General features: G+C 42.6%; 1 protein-coding gene across 2 annotated transcripts in view; it reads left to right on the plus strand.

The window, feature by feature from the left end:
• Window positions 1-590: 590 nt before the first annotated feature.
• Window positions 591-19559, plus strand: part of GATAD1 (GATA zinc finger domain containing 1) — a 50863-nt gene continuing 31894 nt past the window's right edge. For both annotated transcript variants that reach the window (XM_074379434.1, XM_039472675.2), the window contains exons 1-6: window positions 591-1157; window positions 1914-2039; window positions 4431-4490; window positions 9993-10176; window positions 12327-17378; window positions 19110-19172. In XM_074379434.1, coding sequence (XP_074235535.1) covers window positions 906-1157; window positions 1914-2039; window positions 4431-4490; window positions 9993-10176; window positions 12327-12517 — 813 coding nt within the window. In that variant the 5' untranslated portion in view covers window positions 591-905 and the 3' untranslated portion in view covers window positions 12518-17378; window positions 19110-19172. The remainder of the gene's footprint in view (window positions 1158-1913; window positions 2040-4430; window positions 4491-9992; window positions 10177-12326; window positions 17379-19109; window positions 19173-19559) is intronic.

The raw sequence follows: 19559 nt of genomic DNA on the forward strand, positions 1-19559 counted from the left end.
GAGTGTAAAGGGGTCCTGAGTAGGATTGTCAGACATTTATTTATTTATTTATTTTGGAATCTCACTCTGTCAGCCAGGCTGGAGTGTGGTGGCGCGATTTTGGCTCACTGCAACCTCTGCCTCAGCTCCAGTGTAGCTGGGATTACAGGAGCCCGCCACTGCGCCTGGCTAATTTTTGTATTTTTAGTAGAAACGGGATTTCACCATGTTGGGCAGGTTGATCTTGAACTCCTGAGTTCAAGTAATCGGCCCTCCGCCTCCCAAAGTACTGGGATTGCCGCAGGAGCCACCACGCCAGGCCTGTATTGCCAGATTTAGCACATAAAATACAGGACTCCCAGTTAAACGTGTCTGAGATAAACTATTATTACATAGGATACTCTTGTGCTAAAAAAAAAAAAAAAAAAAAAAATCCGTCGTTTACCTAAAAGCCGCATTTAATTCGGTGTTCCGTATTTTACCCGGCAAATTCTAGGCCTGAGACCAAAAAGTTTGAGAACCGCGCCCCTAAGCGACAGCAAGTGGAACTGCAGCAAGCTCCCAGCAATTCCGGGTGCTGCACTTCCGGTCAGGCGGTCGGGCTGTGGGGCCCTAGGGCCAGCCCATCGCCGGAAGTCTCCGTGGGCCGCTGCCTGGCGTTCCTCGCCGGCCGGGTCCGTTCTGCTTCCCGGTGCCTCGGGCCTCCCGGGTCTGGTGCTGGGCGCCGAGCCGGCAGAGCTGGCGGAACCCGCTTTCCGCCTCCAGAGGGCAGCGGCCGCGGCCTAATCCCTTCACGGGCAGCTCGGTGCCGTCGGCCTCACAGCTCTTCCTGTCGCCGGGAGTGGCTGGCCGACCAGTGGGCGGCCGGGCCAGCCTCCGCCATTCCCGTGTCTCTGCGCCCGCGGGGGCCGCCCGAGCCGGCCACCATGCCGCTGGGCCTGAAGCCCACCTGCAGCGTCTGCAAGACCACGTCGTCCTCCATGTGGAAGAAGGGCGCGCAGGGGGAGATCCTCTGTCATCACTGCACGGGCCGGGGCGGCGCGGGCGGCGGGGCTGCCGGCTCGGGGGCGGCCGCAGGGACTGGGGGCAGCAGCGGCGGCGGCGGCTTCGGCGCGGCGACCTTTGCCAGCACCTCCGCCGCCCCTCCGCAGAGCAACGGGGGCGGGGGCGGCAAGCAGGTGAGCTCCTCCGGCCTCTCCCGCCGGCGAAGGCCGGGCAGGCGCTAGGCCGGCCCGGGGAGCGGGCGGGCACGGGCTTCCCGGATCGCGATGCTCCTGCCGGACTGGGACGCCCCCTCCCCACCTCCTACTGGGATCTTTGGTTTGGCCCATTCCGAAGCACCTGTTATTGTAAGAAATTCAAAGCATAAGGAAGCAAGAAAATGTAAAGCCCTTCTGAAAATCTCAGTATACACACGTCTACACAGTCGTAAACAGGGTCATGCCACAGATGCAGGACCTCATTCCTTGTTAATAAAGGTTTTGTCGTAATCAGGTTATGAAATAAGGATTATTGTCGTTATTGTAAATGGCAGCTTAAGTATTCCATTGTAGGAGATGCTATAGCGTAATACTTTCTCTGGCCTTACGGAGTAAAGTTAAGTGTTTTTCTCCTGTAGACACAACAAATGAATAGGTATTTTCTTGGCCTAGACTGACTCCTACTCCTGCCTCCTGCCCTATTATAAGCAGCTCACACCTTTGGGAGGCTGTGTAGAGGCTTGTCCTGCGAGCTCGGAGATTTGGGGTGCTGGACTTGTGGTTTTAGCCCAGTTACTGTAATTACCCCGTTTGAAAAGCAAAGGCGCACTCTTAATTGCTAAATGTTCTTATAAAGTGCATACTCCAGGATCCTTGTAAGATGGTTGTACTGGGACTGCAACCTTTCTACCCTTTTTACTTCTTTCTCTTTTTGTTCTTTAATTTGTGTAACAGAGTAAGCAGGAAATTCACAGGAGGTCTGCTCGGCTCAGAAACACTAAATACAAATCTGCTCCGGCTGCTGAAAAGAAAGTTTCCACCAAAGGAAAAGGGAGAAGACATATATTTAAATTGAAAAATGTAAGATGTCTGTTGACAGTGCCTTTTACTGTAATGATGTTGTGTATATCCTGCCACTGCCTTCATTTCTCCCCACTGAACTTGGACTCTGCCCTTGGAAGCCCTTCCTCAGTATTCTGGGGGTGGTCCAGACTCCCCAAAAGGGAATGAGCTCTGTTGCAGGAGGCTCACTGTTTATAAAGTTAATAATACTCTTTTACTTTTTCCCCTGGAAAATATAAAATACGGGTTTATGGGCCGGGCGCGGTGGCTCAAGCCTGTAATCCCAGCACTTTGGGAGGCCGAGGCGGGTGGATCACGAGGTCGAGAGATCGATACCATCCTGGTCAACATGGTGAAACCCCGTCTCTACTAAAAATACAAAAAATTAGCTGGGCGTGGTGGCGCGTGCCTGTAATCCCAGCTACTCAGGAGGCTGAGGCAGGAGAACTGCTTGAACGCAGGAGGCGGAGGTTGCAGTGAGCCAAGATCGCACCATTGCACTCCAGCCTGGGTAACAAGAGCGAAACTCCGTCTCAAAAAAAAATAAAATAAAATACGGGTTTAAAAGAAATATTGCCCGGCTCGGTGGCTCACGCCTGTAATCCCAGCACTTTGGGAGGCCGAGGCGGGCAGATCACGAGGTCAGGAAATCGAGACCGTCCTGGCTAACACGGTGAAACTGTTTCTACTACAAATGCAAAAAATTGGCTGGGCGTGGTGGTGCGTGCTTGTAGTCCCAGCTACTCTGGAAGCTGAGGCAGGAGAATCGCTTGAATCACGGAGATGGAGCTTGCAGTGAGCCGAGATAGCACCACTGCCCTCCAGCCTGGACGACAGACCAAGACTCCATCTCAAAAAAATAATAATGATAAAAAGAAATACCAGCCTTGAGCCCATTTTTTTGGGTTCTCTATGCAAAGGAAGAGGAGAGATTGTGGTTCTTAATATGGCAAGGTACACTAAGAAAACTTTTTTTTTCATTCTTTAAACATTTAAGTAAATATTAATACTGGAACTCATCATTTGCATATTTATTTGTTATAAAAGCCCCAGAAAATGTATCTTAACTTCAAATGATGATGGATTCGATGACTTTATGAGTCAAAAATTTTGTTTAGCCTTATCTCCTCTTCTGCTCTAAGAAAAGAGATTGCTGAAAGACCTGTGCTGGAAATAGTTAAAAGCATATTTTTATTGAAATTAAATTCTCACTTTTTATAAACAAGGGATAATGGTCAAACACAGTGGACAGTGCATTATGGACTATTTTTTAAAGTCTCAGTATGATACTCTTTTCTTTCAGAACAGGAGTGTTTCACTTAACCGGTAAAGACATTTCTGAAGTTGGGCATATTTCTAAAACACAAAGGGACCCTGCAGTAGACTTATGCAGATGACAGAGTATTAATTTAATACTTTTTAAATTTAATTTATTTTTTAAATTTTACTTTAAGTTCTGGGATACATGTGCAGAAAGTGTTTGTTACATAGTTTACATGTGCCCTGGTGGTTTGCTGCACCTATCAACCAATCATCTAGCTTTAAGCCTTTAATGCATTAGATATTTGTCCTAATGCTCTCCCTCCCCTTACCTCCCACCCCCGACACAGCCCAGTATGTGATATTCCCCTTTCCGAAGCATTTTCTTATTCAGAGTAGTTGCTTCAAATTTATTTAAGATTTTTATAATTTAGTTAAGTGAGGCATTTGTTGATTACACAAAACATGTTGTTTATATTTGTATCACATATACCCATTTTTTTCCTTTTAAGTATGGTATACCATGTTCTCAGTAATTATTATTATTCTCTGCAACCCCTTTCTTCGATGGTACCAAGCAAGACAGATCTGGGGAGGTCTAGTTTCCATGTTGTGGCATAAAAATATGTATTGCACCTTTGGTAGGGATTTCAAAAGTGGTTGGATGGTGGCAAATTACTAAGAATTCTCAAAGTTTCTAATGCCTTAGTTCCAGCTTGCTAGAAAATTGATGTTGAGTATTATGGCTAGTTCCATAGTTGAGTTGAAAAATGTCTTCAGGGAGACACTTTTTCACTTTGTATTCACCTGTACATTCTTTATTACTTGCATTTTGTCATGCTCAGGCTGTTAGAACAGGTATATTTTTATAACTGGAATGTTTATATGTAGTGGAGCACCGAGAGGACTTTGCATTAGATCTCAGCAGCATAATCAGAAGCTTGTCCTTTGTCTCAGAAATTGGAGTGGAAATACTGAGACTGCTTTGCTACAACATTCAGAAAATCATTTATCTTTTTATTGCAGTTCTTGTCACCAAACAATACATTTTAGTATTTCTCAAATTACAGAACTCTCCTAGAGCTGGGAAAATGCCTGTACATACATACATACTATGAATGTGCTAATTTTTTTTTTGTATTTTCATAGCCTATCAAAGCTCCTGAGTCAGTTTCCACCATAATCACCGCAGAATCAATCTTCTACAAGGTAATGTTAAACATCAGATTAGTCTAAAGGTCTCTGCTACTCTTTATTTGTATAAGTTGTGATTATACTTTTTGTTCTTTTCTTAGCTGTTTTCCCCCATAAGTGGCTATTTTTTATTTTTTGAGATGGAGTTTCGTTCTTGTTGCTTATGCTAGAGTGCAATGGTATGGTCTTGGCTCACCGCAGCCTCTGCCTTTCAGTTTCAAGCTGTTCTTCTGTCTCAGCCACTGAAGTAGCTGGGATTACAGGCATGCGCTACCACGTCTGGCTAATATTTTATAATTTTTATAGAGACGGGGTTTCTCCATGTTGATCAGACTGGTCTGGAACTTCTGACCTCAGGTGATCTGCCCACCTCGGCCTCCCAAATTGTTGGGATTACAGGCGTGAGCCACCACGCCCGGCAAGTGGCTGTTATTAAAACATCTCATCTAGAACTGAAGGGGGAGGAGAAGATGCCTACTGAAATACGATGTGAGGATCTTTTTTTTTTTTTTTTTTTTTTTTTTTGAGGCGGAGTTTCACTCTTGTTACCCAGGCTGGAGTGCAATGGCGCGATCTCGGCTCACCGCAACCTCCGCCTCCTGGGTTCAGGCAATTCTCCTGCCTCAGCCTCCTGAGTGGCTGGGATTACAGGCACACGCCACCATGCCCAGCTAATTTTTTGTATCTTTGGTAGAGACGGGGTTTCACCATGTTGACCAGGATGGTCTCGATCTCTCGACCTCGTGATCCACCCGCCTCAGCCTCCCAAAGTGCTGGGATTACAGGCTTGAGCCACCGCGCCCGGCTGAGGATCTTAAGTATTTTTTTAGTGTAGATTATAGGAATGGTTCTTAAAATGCTGATTGTATAGTGTGAAGCCATGGAAGAGTGAGCCATTAGTGTGATGGCATTGAAGAATATGAAGGACAGAGACAGGATTGGGACCAGTAGTGAAGCAGGAGCAGTGAGAAGCAAACCTCGAACACCGAACTGAGGAAGGAAGTGGCTTTTTATTCGGCCAGGAGCTGCTGTGGGGGCTACAGCTTTATTCACCAAGCTCCCCGAGAAGCAGCTTCTTTCCCCTTTTATAGGCTTACAATGCTAAAGGGGAAACTGAGGTGAAACTATGTCCATTGGCTTGACATCAGACCTTACAATCTTTTGGCTTCATTGATTTGCTAGTTTATACACAGTGTGAGTGGGAACAGGCAGGGTTGGGGGCTTACAGAGTCAAGACAAAGGCAGTAAATTATTAGTTGGCAGAAGTATTTCCAGGAGGGAGCCTGGGCTGTGCAGATATAGGGGTGTGACCCAGTGCCAGGCTCCAGCTCCAGCCAGTAGGGATAACATTCATTTGCAACTCTTTCAAGGTTTGTAGATAGCAGAGATACTGGGAACTGAAAAAGGAGTCCTCTTCCCAGCTCTTTGGTATTTTATTTCTTTTTTTTTTTCACCCTCCTTCCCATCTGGAGGGGAGGAGGAGGTGGAGGCCAGGAAGCGAGAAGGGGATAGGGGGTCTCCCCTCTTAGTAGAGGTTGTAGACTGTGTTGTCAAATGGGTAGAGTAGGCTCAGAGATTCTAAAATGCCTTATGTGGAGTTGAGCTGAGTAAGAGTAGTAGTGGGAATTAACACCTACTAGAAATCCATGGTGAGAGGAATTCCAAGATGTTTTGATAAAGAACGAGGAGGTCAAGTTTCCTAGGGTCAAAGTCCATGGAAATCTGATACCTCATTGAGAGAAGTGACAGATTGTTGTGTTTAAACCGGAAGTTTTAGGAAAGGAATTAGAACATAGACCTTTAAGGCTCCGCAGGCCTGGCATGGCATAGGAAGCAACCATTGAAGGGTATTTGGTATTTTGGGATCTGAACTGTCATTTAGGGGACAGTGGTGTGAATACTTTATACTTGACCCAGGTGGACGGAGAAACTCAAGTGATTATGCCCTTAAGTGTACTTTGTTTTTTTTTTTTTTTTTTTTTTTTTTTTTTGAGATGGAGTTTTCCTCTTGTTGCCTCAGCTGAAGTGCAGTGGCACAATCTCAGCTCACCGAAACCTCCCAGGTTCAAGTGATGCTCCTGCCTCAGCCCCCCAGGTAGCTGGGATTACAGGCATGTGCCACCACACCTGGCTAATTTTGTATTTTTAGTAGAGACGGGGTTTCTGCACGTTGGTTAGGCTGATCTCAAACTCCAGACCTCAAGTGATCCGCTCCCCTCAGCCTCCCAAAGTGCTGGGATTTATAGGCATGAGCCACCGCACCTGGCCTAAGTGTACTTTTTTTTTAAGCCCACAGTCTGTATAGTCAAAGTCTGTTCCTCCCCGCAGGAGTACAGTGGCATTCCTCAGCAGGTCTGGGAAAAAACAACAAAAAAAGTCTATACTCTTACTTTTCCCAACATCTCTCTTATTTTTCCAATGTGTCATACATTGTTAATAATAAATAGCTACAGTTTAGCAAACAGTTACTTTGTATCAGTGCCTAAGCATTTTATGTGCTTTATTTCATTCACTTCACTCTATAAGGGGGGTACTGTTATCCCTGTTTTCTGGATGAGAACATTGAGGCACAGCGAGGTTAATTAACTTGTCCAAAATCACATAGCCAACAAGTCATGGAGTGAGGCAGTCTCATGCCAGAGCTTAAGCCTAGAGCATAGTTCCTGGCTATATAGCTTTAGCAAGTGACTGGCTCTGTGATGAGGACCAACCTCTCTAGTGTTTATCTGTAAAATAGGAATTGTAAATAGTTACTACCTCAGTGGACAAAGTGAAATTATATGTGTTAAGCACTTAGCAGAATAAGCACTCAATGAATAGTAGGAGTTATCACATCTTCATATTTGTACATTACCTTCACAGTTGACAGATTAAAGCCAGAAGCAAGTTGTTGAGCTACAGATTTAGTGTACTAATGATTTCCATGTTTGTCTCCATGGAAAGGCATGTGCGATCTGTTACTGTGACTGTCTGTACTTTTGTATTGTTGTCTACCACCCATGTTTATTAAATGATAAGGACAGTAATGCAACAAAGTAGTAAAAGTAATGTTGCAAATGCCCAGTATTGTGGGGGGCTATCACAGCAGTGCCACTGGCAGGCAGCACCTTGGTGGTAAGTTCAAGAGGTCACTGCCAGCCACTAAGCTAGAGCCCAGATCAGGCATGCAAGAGGAAGCTGAGTGGGAGCCACTAGGGATCATGGCCAAGAGTGTGACCACCCAAGACCCAGAATGGCTGAGTGGCATCCCTGGAGCACGGCAGTGGCAGAACAACTCTGTGAACTCAGGTCTGGTGATGTCTAAACTAGTGCTGTTCACCATCTTGTGTGGACCCCTTTTGTTCATCAGAAACCATGAATCATCTCAGCAAATGAGGTGACTACTCAGATCAGTGACTTAGTCCTGTTTGGTGTTAGATATATGTGCACAACAGAGCACATATTAATAAATACCTACTGTATGCCAGGCACTGCTTGCCACTGGAATCTTTCACTCAGACGTTGTCTTTACTTTGCAGTTCTGCTTTCACACTGTGAACGCAGAGTCTGGGAGATGTTTTGGATTCATGTTCATTCAGCATACATTTGAGTGCCTATGATAAGCAAGTATTCTCATTTAGAATTTGAGAATACTAGTTATACATGTTGACAAAGCAAACCATAAATGCAAAGTATTTATATGATAAATAACTTTGGACTAGTGGCTGGGAGGAAGGACCAGCTGTAGATGGGTAGGAACTAGCAAGTAGCAGACTGGCCTGCATAGACCAGACCCATCCATAGTGACGCAGGTGCAACAGCCACCCTCAGACACATGGATAAAAGGTCCACCAGGAAAAAACTCCTGGCCTATCAGGTGCTATGTTGCAGTTCAGTTACTGGAAGTATTTCCTCAGAAGTGTTTTTAGGGTTAAGGTGCACATTCTTGAAGCTTTACCTTCTGCCAAGTCACTGTTTAAGGGAAGCAGCAATGAATTACACTGTTCCCATAGTCAAGGACGTTGTGTCCCACCAAGAACTACACCTACTTAAGGAGGTGCTGAATGTCAAAGATTTGGATCAACCATTATGGGTGTTCAGAGGAGAGATTATTTCCAGTTCAAGACCCAGGGAAGAGGACATAGGATGGATAGCAGAGTCATAGGGAGGATTTAACACAAGACATGTACGCATTAGTTGAGTATAAATAAAACAGAAATGAATGAGACACAAAGCCTTGAATGCCAGAAATACCAGTAGTGTTGTGGAAGGATATAAAACTCAACTGGGAGTAGAAGAGAAAGGCAGCAGTGAGTCTAGGAGATGTACAGTAGGTTGAGGTAAACATATCCTGAAGACTACTTATAATCCAAAGATTATTTTTGGTTTGAATTTGTTTTGGTTTGAATTCATGGTATCTGTTTTCTTTGAATGGATGGTTGGGGAGGGTAGTTCGTAGAATACATTCTTACCAAATCAGCATTGATTTTCAAGACAGTACAGAGAAAGACTACTGAGCTGATGTAGGAGCTTCTGCTACAGTCTCTATGGCTTTGAGCAAGCCATTTAACCTTACTACTGCTTCATGACTGTGGCCAACAAAGAAGGGATAGTACAGAGCACAGAGAATTTTTAGGCCAGTGAAACTATTAATACTCTCTGTGATACTATGATGGTAGGTACATGTCATTATACATTTGCCCAACCCCACACTATACACAGCACCAAGAGTGAACCCTAATGTGAACTCCGGTCTTTGATGATGCTGTGTCAGTGTAGGTTCCTCTATGTAACAAGTGTACCACTCTAGTGGTGGGAGGGATTATTGATAATGGGAAAGGATATGCATGTGTGGGGGCAGGCAGTATATGGGAAATCTTTCTACTTCTGCTAGTTTTGCTGTAAACTTAAAAACTCTCTAAAAAATAAAGTCTATTTTTAAAAAAGTAGGGATAGTACTATGGCAATGTAAAATAAAAGTAGGGCTGGGTGTGGTGGCTCACTCCTGTAATCCCAGCACTTTGGGAGCCTGAAGTGGGCGGATCACGAGGTTAAGAGATCGAGGCCATCCTGGCCAATATGGTGAAACCTCATCTCTACTAAAAATACAAAACTTAGCTGCGCATGGTGGTGCCTGTCTGTAGTCCCAGCTACTTGGGAGGCTGAGGCAGGAAAATCGCTTGAACCCAGGAGGCAGAGGTTGCAGTGAGCTGAGATTATGCCACTGCACTCCAGCCTGGCAACAGAGCCAGACGCCATCTCAAAAAAAAAAAAAAAATCAAAGTACTTTATGAACAAATGTTTTCTCTAAACTGTCGAACATGCACCCTCGTATGTGTATGTATAATTTTCATTCAAAAGTGAAACAACTTTAGCATTGGCCAAACAAATAAACAAACATGTATACATTGATCCATTGGACTACCTCGAACACCTTTCATTGACCACTTTGAAAACTTGCTTACCTATTAAGGTTCATTCATAACTGTGGTGTTCTATTTTTTTTTTTCAATGTGGGATTATCTCTCTTTCCCCCAGGGAGTATATTATCAAATTGGTGATGTTGTTTCTGTGATCGATGAACAAGATGGAAAGCCCTACTACGCTCAGATCAGAGGCTTTATCCAGGACCAGTACTGCGAGAAGAGTGCAGCACTGACGTGGCTCATTCCCACCCTCTCCAGCCCCAGAGACCAATTTGATCCTGCCTCCTATATCATAGGTGAGTTTGACAAATGGTACAGTTCTTTAACTTAGTTAACTCTCCAATATTATGTGAAGGAGTATGTTAGTCAGCTTGGGCTGTTATGACAAAATACCACAGACTGAGTGGCTTAAACAACAGAAAGTCACTTTCTCACAGTTCTGGAGGCTGAAGTCCAACATCAAGGTATTGGCAAAAAGGGTTTCTGGGGAGGCTTTTCTTCCTGGCTTGTAGATGGCCACCTTCTTGCTGTGTCCTCATGTGGCCTTTCCTCTGTGTGTACACATGGAGGGAGAGCTCTTTGATGTTTCTTCTTATAAGGACACCAGTTCTGTCAGATGAGGGCCCTGCGCTTGTGGTTTCATTTAACCTTAATTGCCTCCCTAAAGGTCTCATCTCCAAATACCATCACATTGGGGATTAGGGCTTCAACATATGAATTTAGAGGTTGGTGGGCGAATGCAATTCAGTCCATGACAAAAAAAGCGTAAGTATTATTATGTACAAAAAAATTAGAGGGCTTTATAGAAAATATGAGTTTGAGTGCTGTCAGTTATTTTGAGTTAGAGCAATATGCATCTACTAAGAAGTGATATGGATAAGATTTTTTTAGACTTACCTAGGGTTAAACTGTACTACAAGAATTTATTGCTCAGAACTAAGTTATTTAGGTTACTTACTTATACAAATCTACTAAAAAATAATTTAGAAAAGAACTATCCCAGTTATTCCATACTTGGAAATTCTGACACCTGTAATCCCAGCACTTTGGGAGGCCGAGGTGGATGGATCACGAGGTCAGGAGATCAAAACCATCCTGGCCAGCATGGTGAAACCCCATCTCTATTTAAAAAAAAAAAAAAAAAAAAAAAGAAAATTCTGAGTATGTATGCCTCTGCATGGTACACGTGTTATCTTAGGCCTATATAGCATAAAGGCTGATAATTGAAATGGCAGCTGCTGTGCTTTTGTTAATTTCAAAAGATACGATACAATTTTGACATAGACTCACAAGAATTTACTGATTAATACAACTTTGAAAGTTTTCAGATTTTTAAAGTTACTTCAGACTTTTTTTTTTTTTTTTTTTTTTTTTTTTTTTTTTTTTTTTTGAGGAGGAGTTTCGCTCATTACCCAGGCTGGAGTGCAATGGTGCGATCTCGGCTCACCGCAACCTCCGCCTCCTGCATTCAGGCAATTCTCCTGCCTCAGCCTCCTGAGTAGCTGGGATTACAGGCACGTGCCACCATGCCCAGCTAATTTTTTTGTATTTTTAGTAGAGACGGGGTTTCACCATGTTGACCAGGATGGTCTCGATCTCTTGACCTCGTGATCCACCCGCCTCGGCCTCCCAAAGTGCTGGGATTACAGGCTTGAGCTACCGCGCCCGGCCACTTCAGACTTTTTAATCTTTCTGCAATGAACTTGTATTACTTTTGCATCCTGAAAATAAGCATAAATGTTTTTTTAGAGAGAACTCCAGGGACAAATAGTATACCACTGTTATTCTCACCTACATGTCAAGTTTGATACATTACCAAACAGTTCTGGCCTTCTGCTTGTAAGTACGTAGAACAATGGACTTTCATTTACCTTATCTATGGGATAGGATCCCAGCACAGGCAGTGATGTGTCAGTCACCTTCAGGGAGCCTCTCCTGCCTCCTCTGTCTAATCCCCAGATTCTGATGTGCATCCCTGTCCTACAAGAGGCAGCATGGCATGGGGTCAGAACACCAGTTCTGGAGCCAGACTGTCTGGGTTCATGGCCTGCCATTTACTAGCTATGTGACTTTGGCAGATTTCTTAGTCCCTCTTGACTCACTTTCTTCATATGTAAAATGGGAATAGCGCCTACCTCAGAGGGTTGCTGTGCGGAATGAAGGTATTGATACGTGTAAACCTAGAACAGCGTGGGTACAAAATAAACACAATGTAAGTGTTCATATTGTTATTTTTAAAATCCTTCCTCTATCAAGTCACTGTTTTTGGGAGAATGCCTTATTCTTTAAGCAGTTGAGGAAAAAATGATTAAGAATAACTTCAGAGTAATGCGTGTCTCAAGGGTTAATGCCAGACTGCTCCCAGAGTGGTAGGAATTTTAACATTTTATGAAAATGATCTATATGCTTAAAAATGTATTTAACTTTTCCCTTGGCTTCTTTCTAGGACCAGAGGAAGATCTTCCAAGGAAGATGGAATACTTGGAATTTGTTTGTCATGCACCTTCTGAGTATTTCAAGTCACGGTCATCACCATTTCCCACAGTTCCCACCAGACCAGAGAAGGGCTACATATGGACTCATGTTGGGCCTACTCCTGCAATAACGATTAAGGAAACAGTTGCCAACCATTTGTAGTTCACAGATTAAAACTGGATTTCCAGGCTTGGTGTGGTGGCTCACACCTATAGTTCCAGCTGTCACACAAGTGCTCTCCAGGCTGGGCAACAGAGTGAGATTCCATCTCTTAGAAAAACCATAAAAAAACTGGATTTCCAATTCTCTTATATTCTTAGTACCATGAGATATGTCACAGGTATCTTTAAATGAAATTCTTAGCTAGAAAAATGACTAAAAAGTTTTTCTCTACTACCTAGTAATCATTAGATTGCTTATTACTAGTCACTTAGAAAATTAAAAGCAATAGAGCCAAGCACAGTGGCTAATGCCTGTAATCCCATCACTTTGGGAGGACAAGGTGGTTGGATCACCTGAGCTCAGGAGTTCAAGACAAGCCTGTCCAACATGGCAAAATCCCTTCTCTACTAAAAATACAAAAATTAGCCAGGTGTGAGGCTGAGGCAGAAGAATCACTTGAACCTAGGAGGCTGAAAGTGCTCCACTGCACTTCACCCTGGGCAACAGAGTGAAAAAACAACAGGCTGGGGAAAGTGGCTCACACCTGTAATCCCAGCACTTTGGGAGGCTGAGGCAGGTGGATCACAAGGTCAGGAGTTTGAGACCAGCCTGGCCAGTATGGTGAAACCCCGTCTCTACTAAAAATACAAAAATTAGCCAGGCATAGTGGCGGGCACCTGTAATTCCAGTTACTCGGGAGGCTGAGGCAGGAGAATTGCTTGAACCCAGGAGGCAGAGCTTGCAGTAAGCTGAGATTGCGTCACTGTACTGCAGCCTGGGCGACAGAGCAATACTGTCTCAAAAAACAAAAACAAAAACAAAAAATAAAATGGATAGAATAGAATGAAATATATTTTGAAGTTAAATTATATTCAATATGTGTATCTTCCCAGTCAAAAGCTGTAATTTCCAGAGAGACCATTAGGATCAGGTAGTGTCTATTTTTCTCCGTTATTTATTTCTAGTAACTCATAAAATAGATTGTATTTTTCTATAAGAACAAAATATTAAGGTATAGATGACTGACCAAGGGCTTAATCAAATAAAATGACTAACAGTATCTATCATAAAGCCACACAAGCCTTATGTTCTCATCTCAAAAATGCTGTGGCAGCTTTTTAGTGCTTTAACCATAAGAAAAATGATGGATTATTTTATTAGCCCAGACTTTTTAAAACTTTCATCTAGGCAGGGTGCAGTGGCTCACACCTGAATCCCAACACTTTGGGAGGCCTAGGTGGATGCATCACTTGAAGTCAGGAGCTCAGGACCAACCTGGCCAACATTGTGAAACCCTATCTCTACTAAAAATACAAAACTTATCTGGGTGTTGTGGCACGTACCTGTAATCCCAGTTACTTGGGAGGCTGAGGCTGGAGAGTTGCTTGAACTCGGGAGGTGGAGATTGCAGTAAGCCGAGATTGTGCAACTGCACTCCTGCCTGGGTGATAGAGCCAGACTCTGTGTCAAAAAACAAAAGCAAAAAAACAAAACTTTCATCTAATCCTTCTGTAGCAAACAGGCATTTAGAACCATTCCATTGATCTTCATAGTGCTGTTCTTTACTGTTTCTAGTCAAAATGAGGCTTCCGATCAAATCATAAGATTTTATACTGCAGATAGTCAGCTTCACCAACGCCACAGAGGAAACGTTCAGATCAGGCATTCCGCTTGATGGTTTCTTGGCTACCATTAAAACGAAGATTGGGCAGTCATGAAAGTCATTGATAGGCCATTACCATTGATAATTTTAAAATGTCTACCCTAAACCATCTGCTATGGACCCATAATAAGAGGCCTGTTGTATATGAAATTGTCTAGAATTCAGGTGCAGGTCTTCGCCAGTTAAGTAAGGGAGCACCGTGTAAAGTGGGGGAGGAGTGGGGTGCACTCATTTGCCTCCTCTTTCCTGATCTAACCAGCATTTTTCAACCCTGGGAAAATTTGCAGAATCTAAGTTGATTTTAACGATTTTGAGCTGCAGCACCTTTAACTCTTACCCTTTTTCTACAGTTATGGTTTGTCAGTTGGAAAGAAACAACTGTAGGTAGCTCCATGTACATAATTAGATATCTCTTTATTCACAAAGGGTATAGTAAAATTGTAAATAACTTTCTAAATGCTAATATTCAGAACTTTTGGATTAAAATGTATTTTTCAAAGTGTACTTATTTTTGATTTATTTATTTCATTTAAACAATTTAAATAGGGCTCTTTAACCAAAAATGGTATTTAAAGCCAAAACAGTATAGTGCTTAGAATTTGGAGTAGATAGATTCATCATCAATGAGTAATAAATTTTAGGAAAATCAAAAAATGACTAGTAAAATGAACACAATGGAAGATATTTATTAAAATGTAGACTTAAAAATCTATAAATTGACCATATGTTTATAAATTGGTAGATGTGTACTATCATTTTAAAATAAAGATTAAATTTTCATATTCCTCCTCATCCGGTGCGATGGTTCCCATTGCACATATCTCCTGCTGAGGCTGGACCTGATAGGGCCCTGGTCTGTGTTCCAGCCCTGTCTTCTCACTGCTACTAAATGTTTCCCCTGTACACCTGCCTTGTTTTTCTGGCTCTGAGCCCTCGTTCATACTTTTCTTTCCAATTCTGCCTTACACAGGCCTTTCTAAAGGCCTTCAGATTCTGTCTTTCTATGAGGCCTTTCCAGATTCCCGTGATTCTTTGAAATCAATCTCTATCTTACTGTCATCGCATTTAAGTTTCTACTTCCATCTTCTTCACTCCTATCCCTTTGTTCCTGGGCTGGCAGGGATGCTGTGTTTTATTTACTCATCTTTGTAACTTCCACGTAACCTAACCCAGGTTCTTGCTTGTGGGAGATGCTGAGTGTAGGGTCTGAATTAAATACTGTTAACTAAAGTGCTTGTTGATATTTTAGTTAATACTAGTTTATACTAACTTTGGCTGCAACTTTTAAATTCTATTGTGAATAGTCAAGTAAAATTTAGATTGTTATATTCTGGGTTAATATTAGATTGTTTTTAAGATTGTTTTAGACAAGATATTTTTAAGACGAGGTTTAAATAATTCTCTTATACAAATAAAGCTTAACATGAGTATTTGAAAGAAATTATCCCAAACCATTCCGATTCCTGGCTGTAAAAGACTTTTCCAGGCCTAATAGGTTTTCCATTTCAGTTGTTAAGTAGGTGAAATCAAATAGATAATAGAGGGAAATGTATTTATGTGCCTTACACACATGCATGTGTGTTCTGTCTACATAAATACATTGCACAAGCTTAGAATGAAGTTTCTGTCATACCCAGAAAAGGTAGAGGCATTTCTGTGGATTTTATCTGGCTTCCCTGGGCATGTGTTCAGAACTATGCTACTTACTTCATACCAGGTGTGTGAGCCATACCTTTGGTAGGAGGTTATACCTCCTACACCCAAGAAATACAAGCCAGGAGAAGGTATGTGCCAAGAAGGAACCCAAATGACTCACAAGAGGTGGGCAATTAATGATTGAGTTAGATGCACAAATGCACGGTCATTTATTTAACCACCTTTTTTTTTTTTTTTTTTTTTGAGACGGAGTTTCGCACTTGTTGCCCAGGCTGGAGTGCAATGGCACGATCTCGGCTCACCACAACCTCCGCCTCCTGGGTTCAGGCAATTCTCCTGCCTCAGCCTCCTGAGTAGCTGGGATTACAGGCACATGCCACCATGCCCAGCTAATTTTTAGTATTTTTAGTAGAGACGGGGTTTCACCATGTTGACCAGGATGGTCTCGATCTCTTGACCTTGTGATCCACCCGCTTCGGCCTCCCAAAGTGCTGGGATTACAGGCTTGAGCCACCACGCCCGGCTTAACCACCTCTTAATGGTGACCCACAAGAAAGATTGCTAGTAATAGTGGAAAAGTTCATACTAAACGAGAAAAAAGCAGAATGTAGAACTGTATGATAGCAATTCTTCAAAGAAGCTTTTTTTTTTTTTTGAAGTTGGGGTTTCACCATGATGGCCAGGCTGGTCTTGAACTCCTGACGTCAGGTGATCCACCCACCTTGGCCTCCCAAAGTGCTAGGATTACAGGCGTGAGCCGCCGCACCCGGCCCCAAAGCATCTTTTATAAAAGATGGAAGGAGCCCAGGCACAGCAGTTCATGCCCGTAATCCCAGAACTTTGGGAGGCTGAGGTGGAGGATCACTTGAGCTGCAGTGACCCATAATTGTACCATCACTCCAGCCCGAGTGACCGAAGTGAGACCTTGTCTCAAAAAACAAAACAGAAATACCTCCAGAATTTTAACGTGTCAACAGAGGTTTTCTGCGGTTACTTTTTCTGCTTTATAATTTGCAGTATTTTGCAAATTTTCTCTAATGAGCAGTATTTTCCAGATTTTTTACAATAAGCTCACGTGCATGCACACATGTTTGCATACTGCCCAACTGGTGGTTACCACTGGCTTTTACTTCACACATAGATGAGTATTTTTAAAGTAGTAGTTCTTAAACCCTTGCAAGGGAGATGAATGACCAGCTGAGGAAATAAATTCAGTGATTTCGTTATTTTTCTATATTCACATCATGATTTTAGGAAAGAACTCAGGAGTGACTTCCTTCAGCTTCAGCTACTCCTGGGCTGCGTGCACGCTAAGCTCTGTGGTAAAGGTCACCAACTTCTGCAGGGCACCTGTGTCATCTGAATTGGAGGTTTGTTGAGGGTGAGAGACTGATGCAGGTTAAAGCTGATCTTTCCTCTCCTCCGCTTGAAGTCTATCGTCCCTTCCAGACTGCCTGCGCTGCTGACTTAAGGCCCCAAACACCGAACACAGAAGCAACAGCCTTACACAGAGTGTTCAGCAAGCTCCCTCAATTGTGTAAGGTAAAGTTTCTTTTATAGATTCCTTATTCTATATCGCTCCTAGTGGTTCTGTTTCTCTGATCAAATTCTGGCTGATAACAATTGCTAAGACTTCGAAAGAGAAGGCAAGGAACTACTGTTTTTCATTATAAACTATTTAGAATTATTCGGCCATTTTCTTTTTGCCATGAATATGTAGTACTTTGATACATTTTTCAAATTAAAAAGTAATGAAAGAGATCACATAGGGAAAGATAGATTGGACTATTTTTAAAGTTTATAGATACAAAATTAAAAAGCAAAGAATAAAATGGGAGAAACAGCTCCCTCGTGTGGCTGTTGGCAGGAAGCTTCCGTTCCTCTCTGTGGGCCTCTCTAGGTAGAGCTTTGCACACAGAAAATGATGCGTGACAGAAAGACAGAAGTACACTTACAGCCAAGGTGGAAGCCACCATCTTTTCTATGACCTAATCTGAAAGAAATGACATACTAGCGCTTCTGCCATATGCTGTTGGGTCACACAGACCAACTCTGGTACAGTGTGAATTCACAGGACAACACAAGGGTGTGAATTCCAAGGGCAGAGACCACTAGCGACCATCTCAGAGGCACAGAGGGACACTTTATCCAGTTGGTGGTCAATGCAAATAGCATAGCTTTGTAGGAAAGCAATATGTATCAATAATCTTAAAAGTATTTATACTTTTTGATCCAGTAATTTCATTTCTAAGAATCCATGCTAAGGAAGATATAAAACGTGTACCAAAAAATGGGTGTAAAAAGAGATTATTTCCAGTATTTAACATAGTGAAAAGCCAGAAACAATCCAAACATCCAACAATAGGAAAGTGAATTTTGATATTTTTCTAATAGAATTTTGTACAGTCATCAGAAATACCATTTACAAATAATTTTTAATAATGTGAAAAAACTGTTTATAAAATGTTTAGTGTAAAACCTGGACAGAACTACTTAATGATTCTGATATTGTAAAAAAGAAATCCACATATACACATGAATACCTATGCATATAAAGAAAACTGGAACAAACAAAATGTTGACAACATAATTGGAATTACAGGATGGGCAGCCATGTTGTGTGTGGGTCTCTGGCCTGTGGGCCAGCTTGAATGCTCACTCTGAGTTCATGTCCAGGCTTAGAACACATTCAGGCCTACCACAGGCAAGTCTCCCTTCCTCAGCTCTGGTCATCTGCACAAATATCCCAAGCCTAGAAATAAGGCTTGCCTGTCCTTGTGTCTTGGATTATGAAAGTCTAGGAAAAGGCCTTGGGAACTCAGAAGAATGGAAAAACTGCTCTAAATGCTATGTGTATCAGCTTGCAGAGGAATCACTGAAATGGGGACAAGCAATAAAAGGACAACCCAAAGAGTGGCTGCAGCAATGGCATCGTTTTTCAGAGCAAGCTAGAGAATCCTGCCAGCATCCTCAGGCAGGGCCCCTGGGCATAGAGGTTAGGCAAGGGAGCATCCCAGCATGTTGATGCCCTGAGCATCAGAATAATGCAATAGAGGAACTTCCAAAGAATTCCTGTCAGGTTTTGTAAGCTGAACATTTCTAGGCAAATAAGATTTGATTTTGTGAATAAAGCTAGTTTCTTCAACTCAAGTGCAAATTCTCACAGATTGACAGTGACTTGTGATCCAAATGAAGAAAACAATTTTTCAAAGATTCTTATTCTTTGTAGACATGGATTTAGAGACCATCTAATCTAACTCCTTCATTCTACAGATACAGAAAATGAGGCCTAAAGAAGTTAAGAAAATACCATAGAAATGTCACTGCTGAACTGCCGTAAGTAGGATCCAAAAGAAATTGGGTAAATGCTATTGTGAGAAATACACTATTAGGTCCAAAGAATCTAATACAAATTAAAAGTCTAAATGTTATTTCTAAAGAATCCCTGCACATAGCTGAACTTACGTAGTTTCATTTTCTTTCTTTTCTGTTAAAGAAAAGGCAATTGGTCAGGTGCAGTGGCTCACACCTGTAATCTCAGCACTTTGGGAGGCCAAGGTGGGTGGATCACCTGAGTTTGGGAGTTCCCCATCTCTACTAAAAATACAAAAATTAGCCTGATGTGGTGGCGGGTGCCTGTAATCCCAGCTACTCAGGAGGCTGAGACAGGAGAATTGCTTGAACCCAGGAAGCGGAGGTTGCAGCGAGCCAAGATCGCGCTAT

The sequence above is a fragment of the Saimiri boliviensis genome, chromosome 10 (genome assembly GCF_048565385.1).
Source record: "Saimiri boliviensis isolate mSaiBol1 chromosome 10, mSaiBol1.pri, whole genome shotgun sequence".
NCBI classification, from domain to species: Eukaryota; Metazoa; Chordata; class Mammalia; order Primates; family Cebidae; genus Saimiri; species Saimiri boliviensis.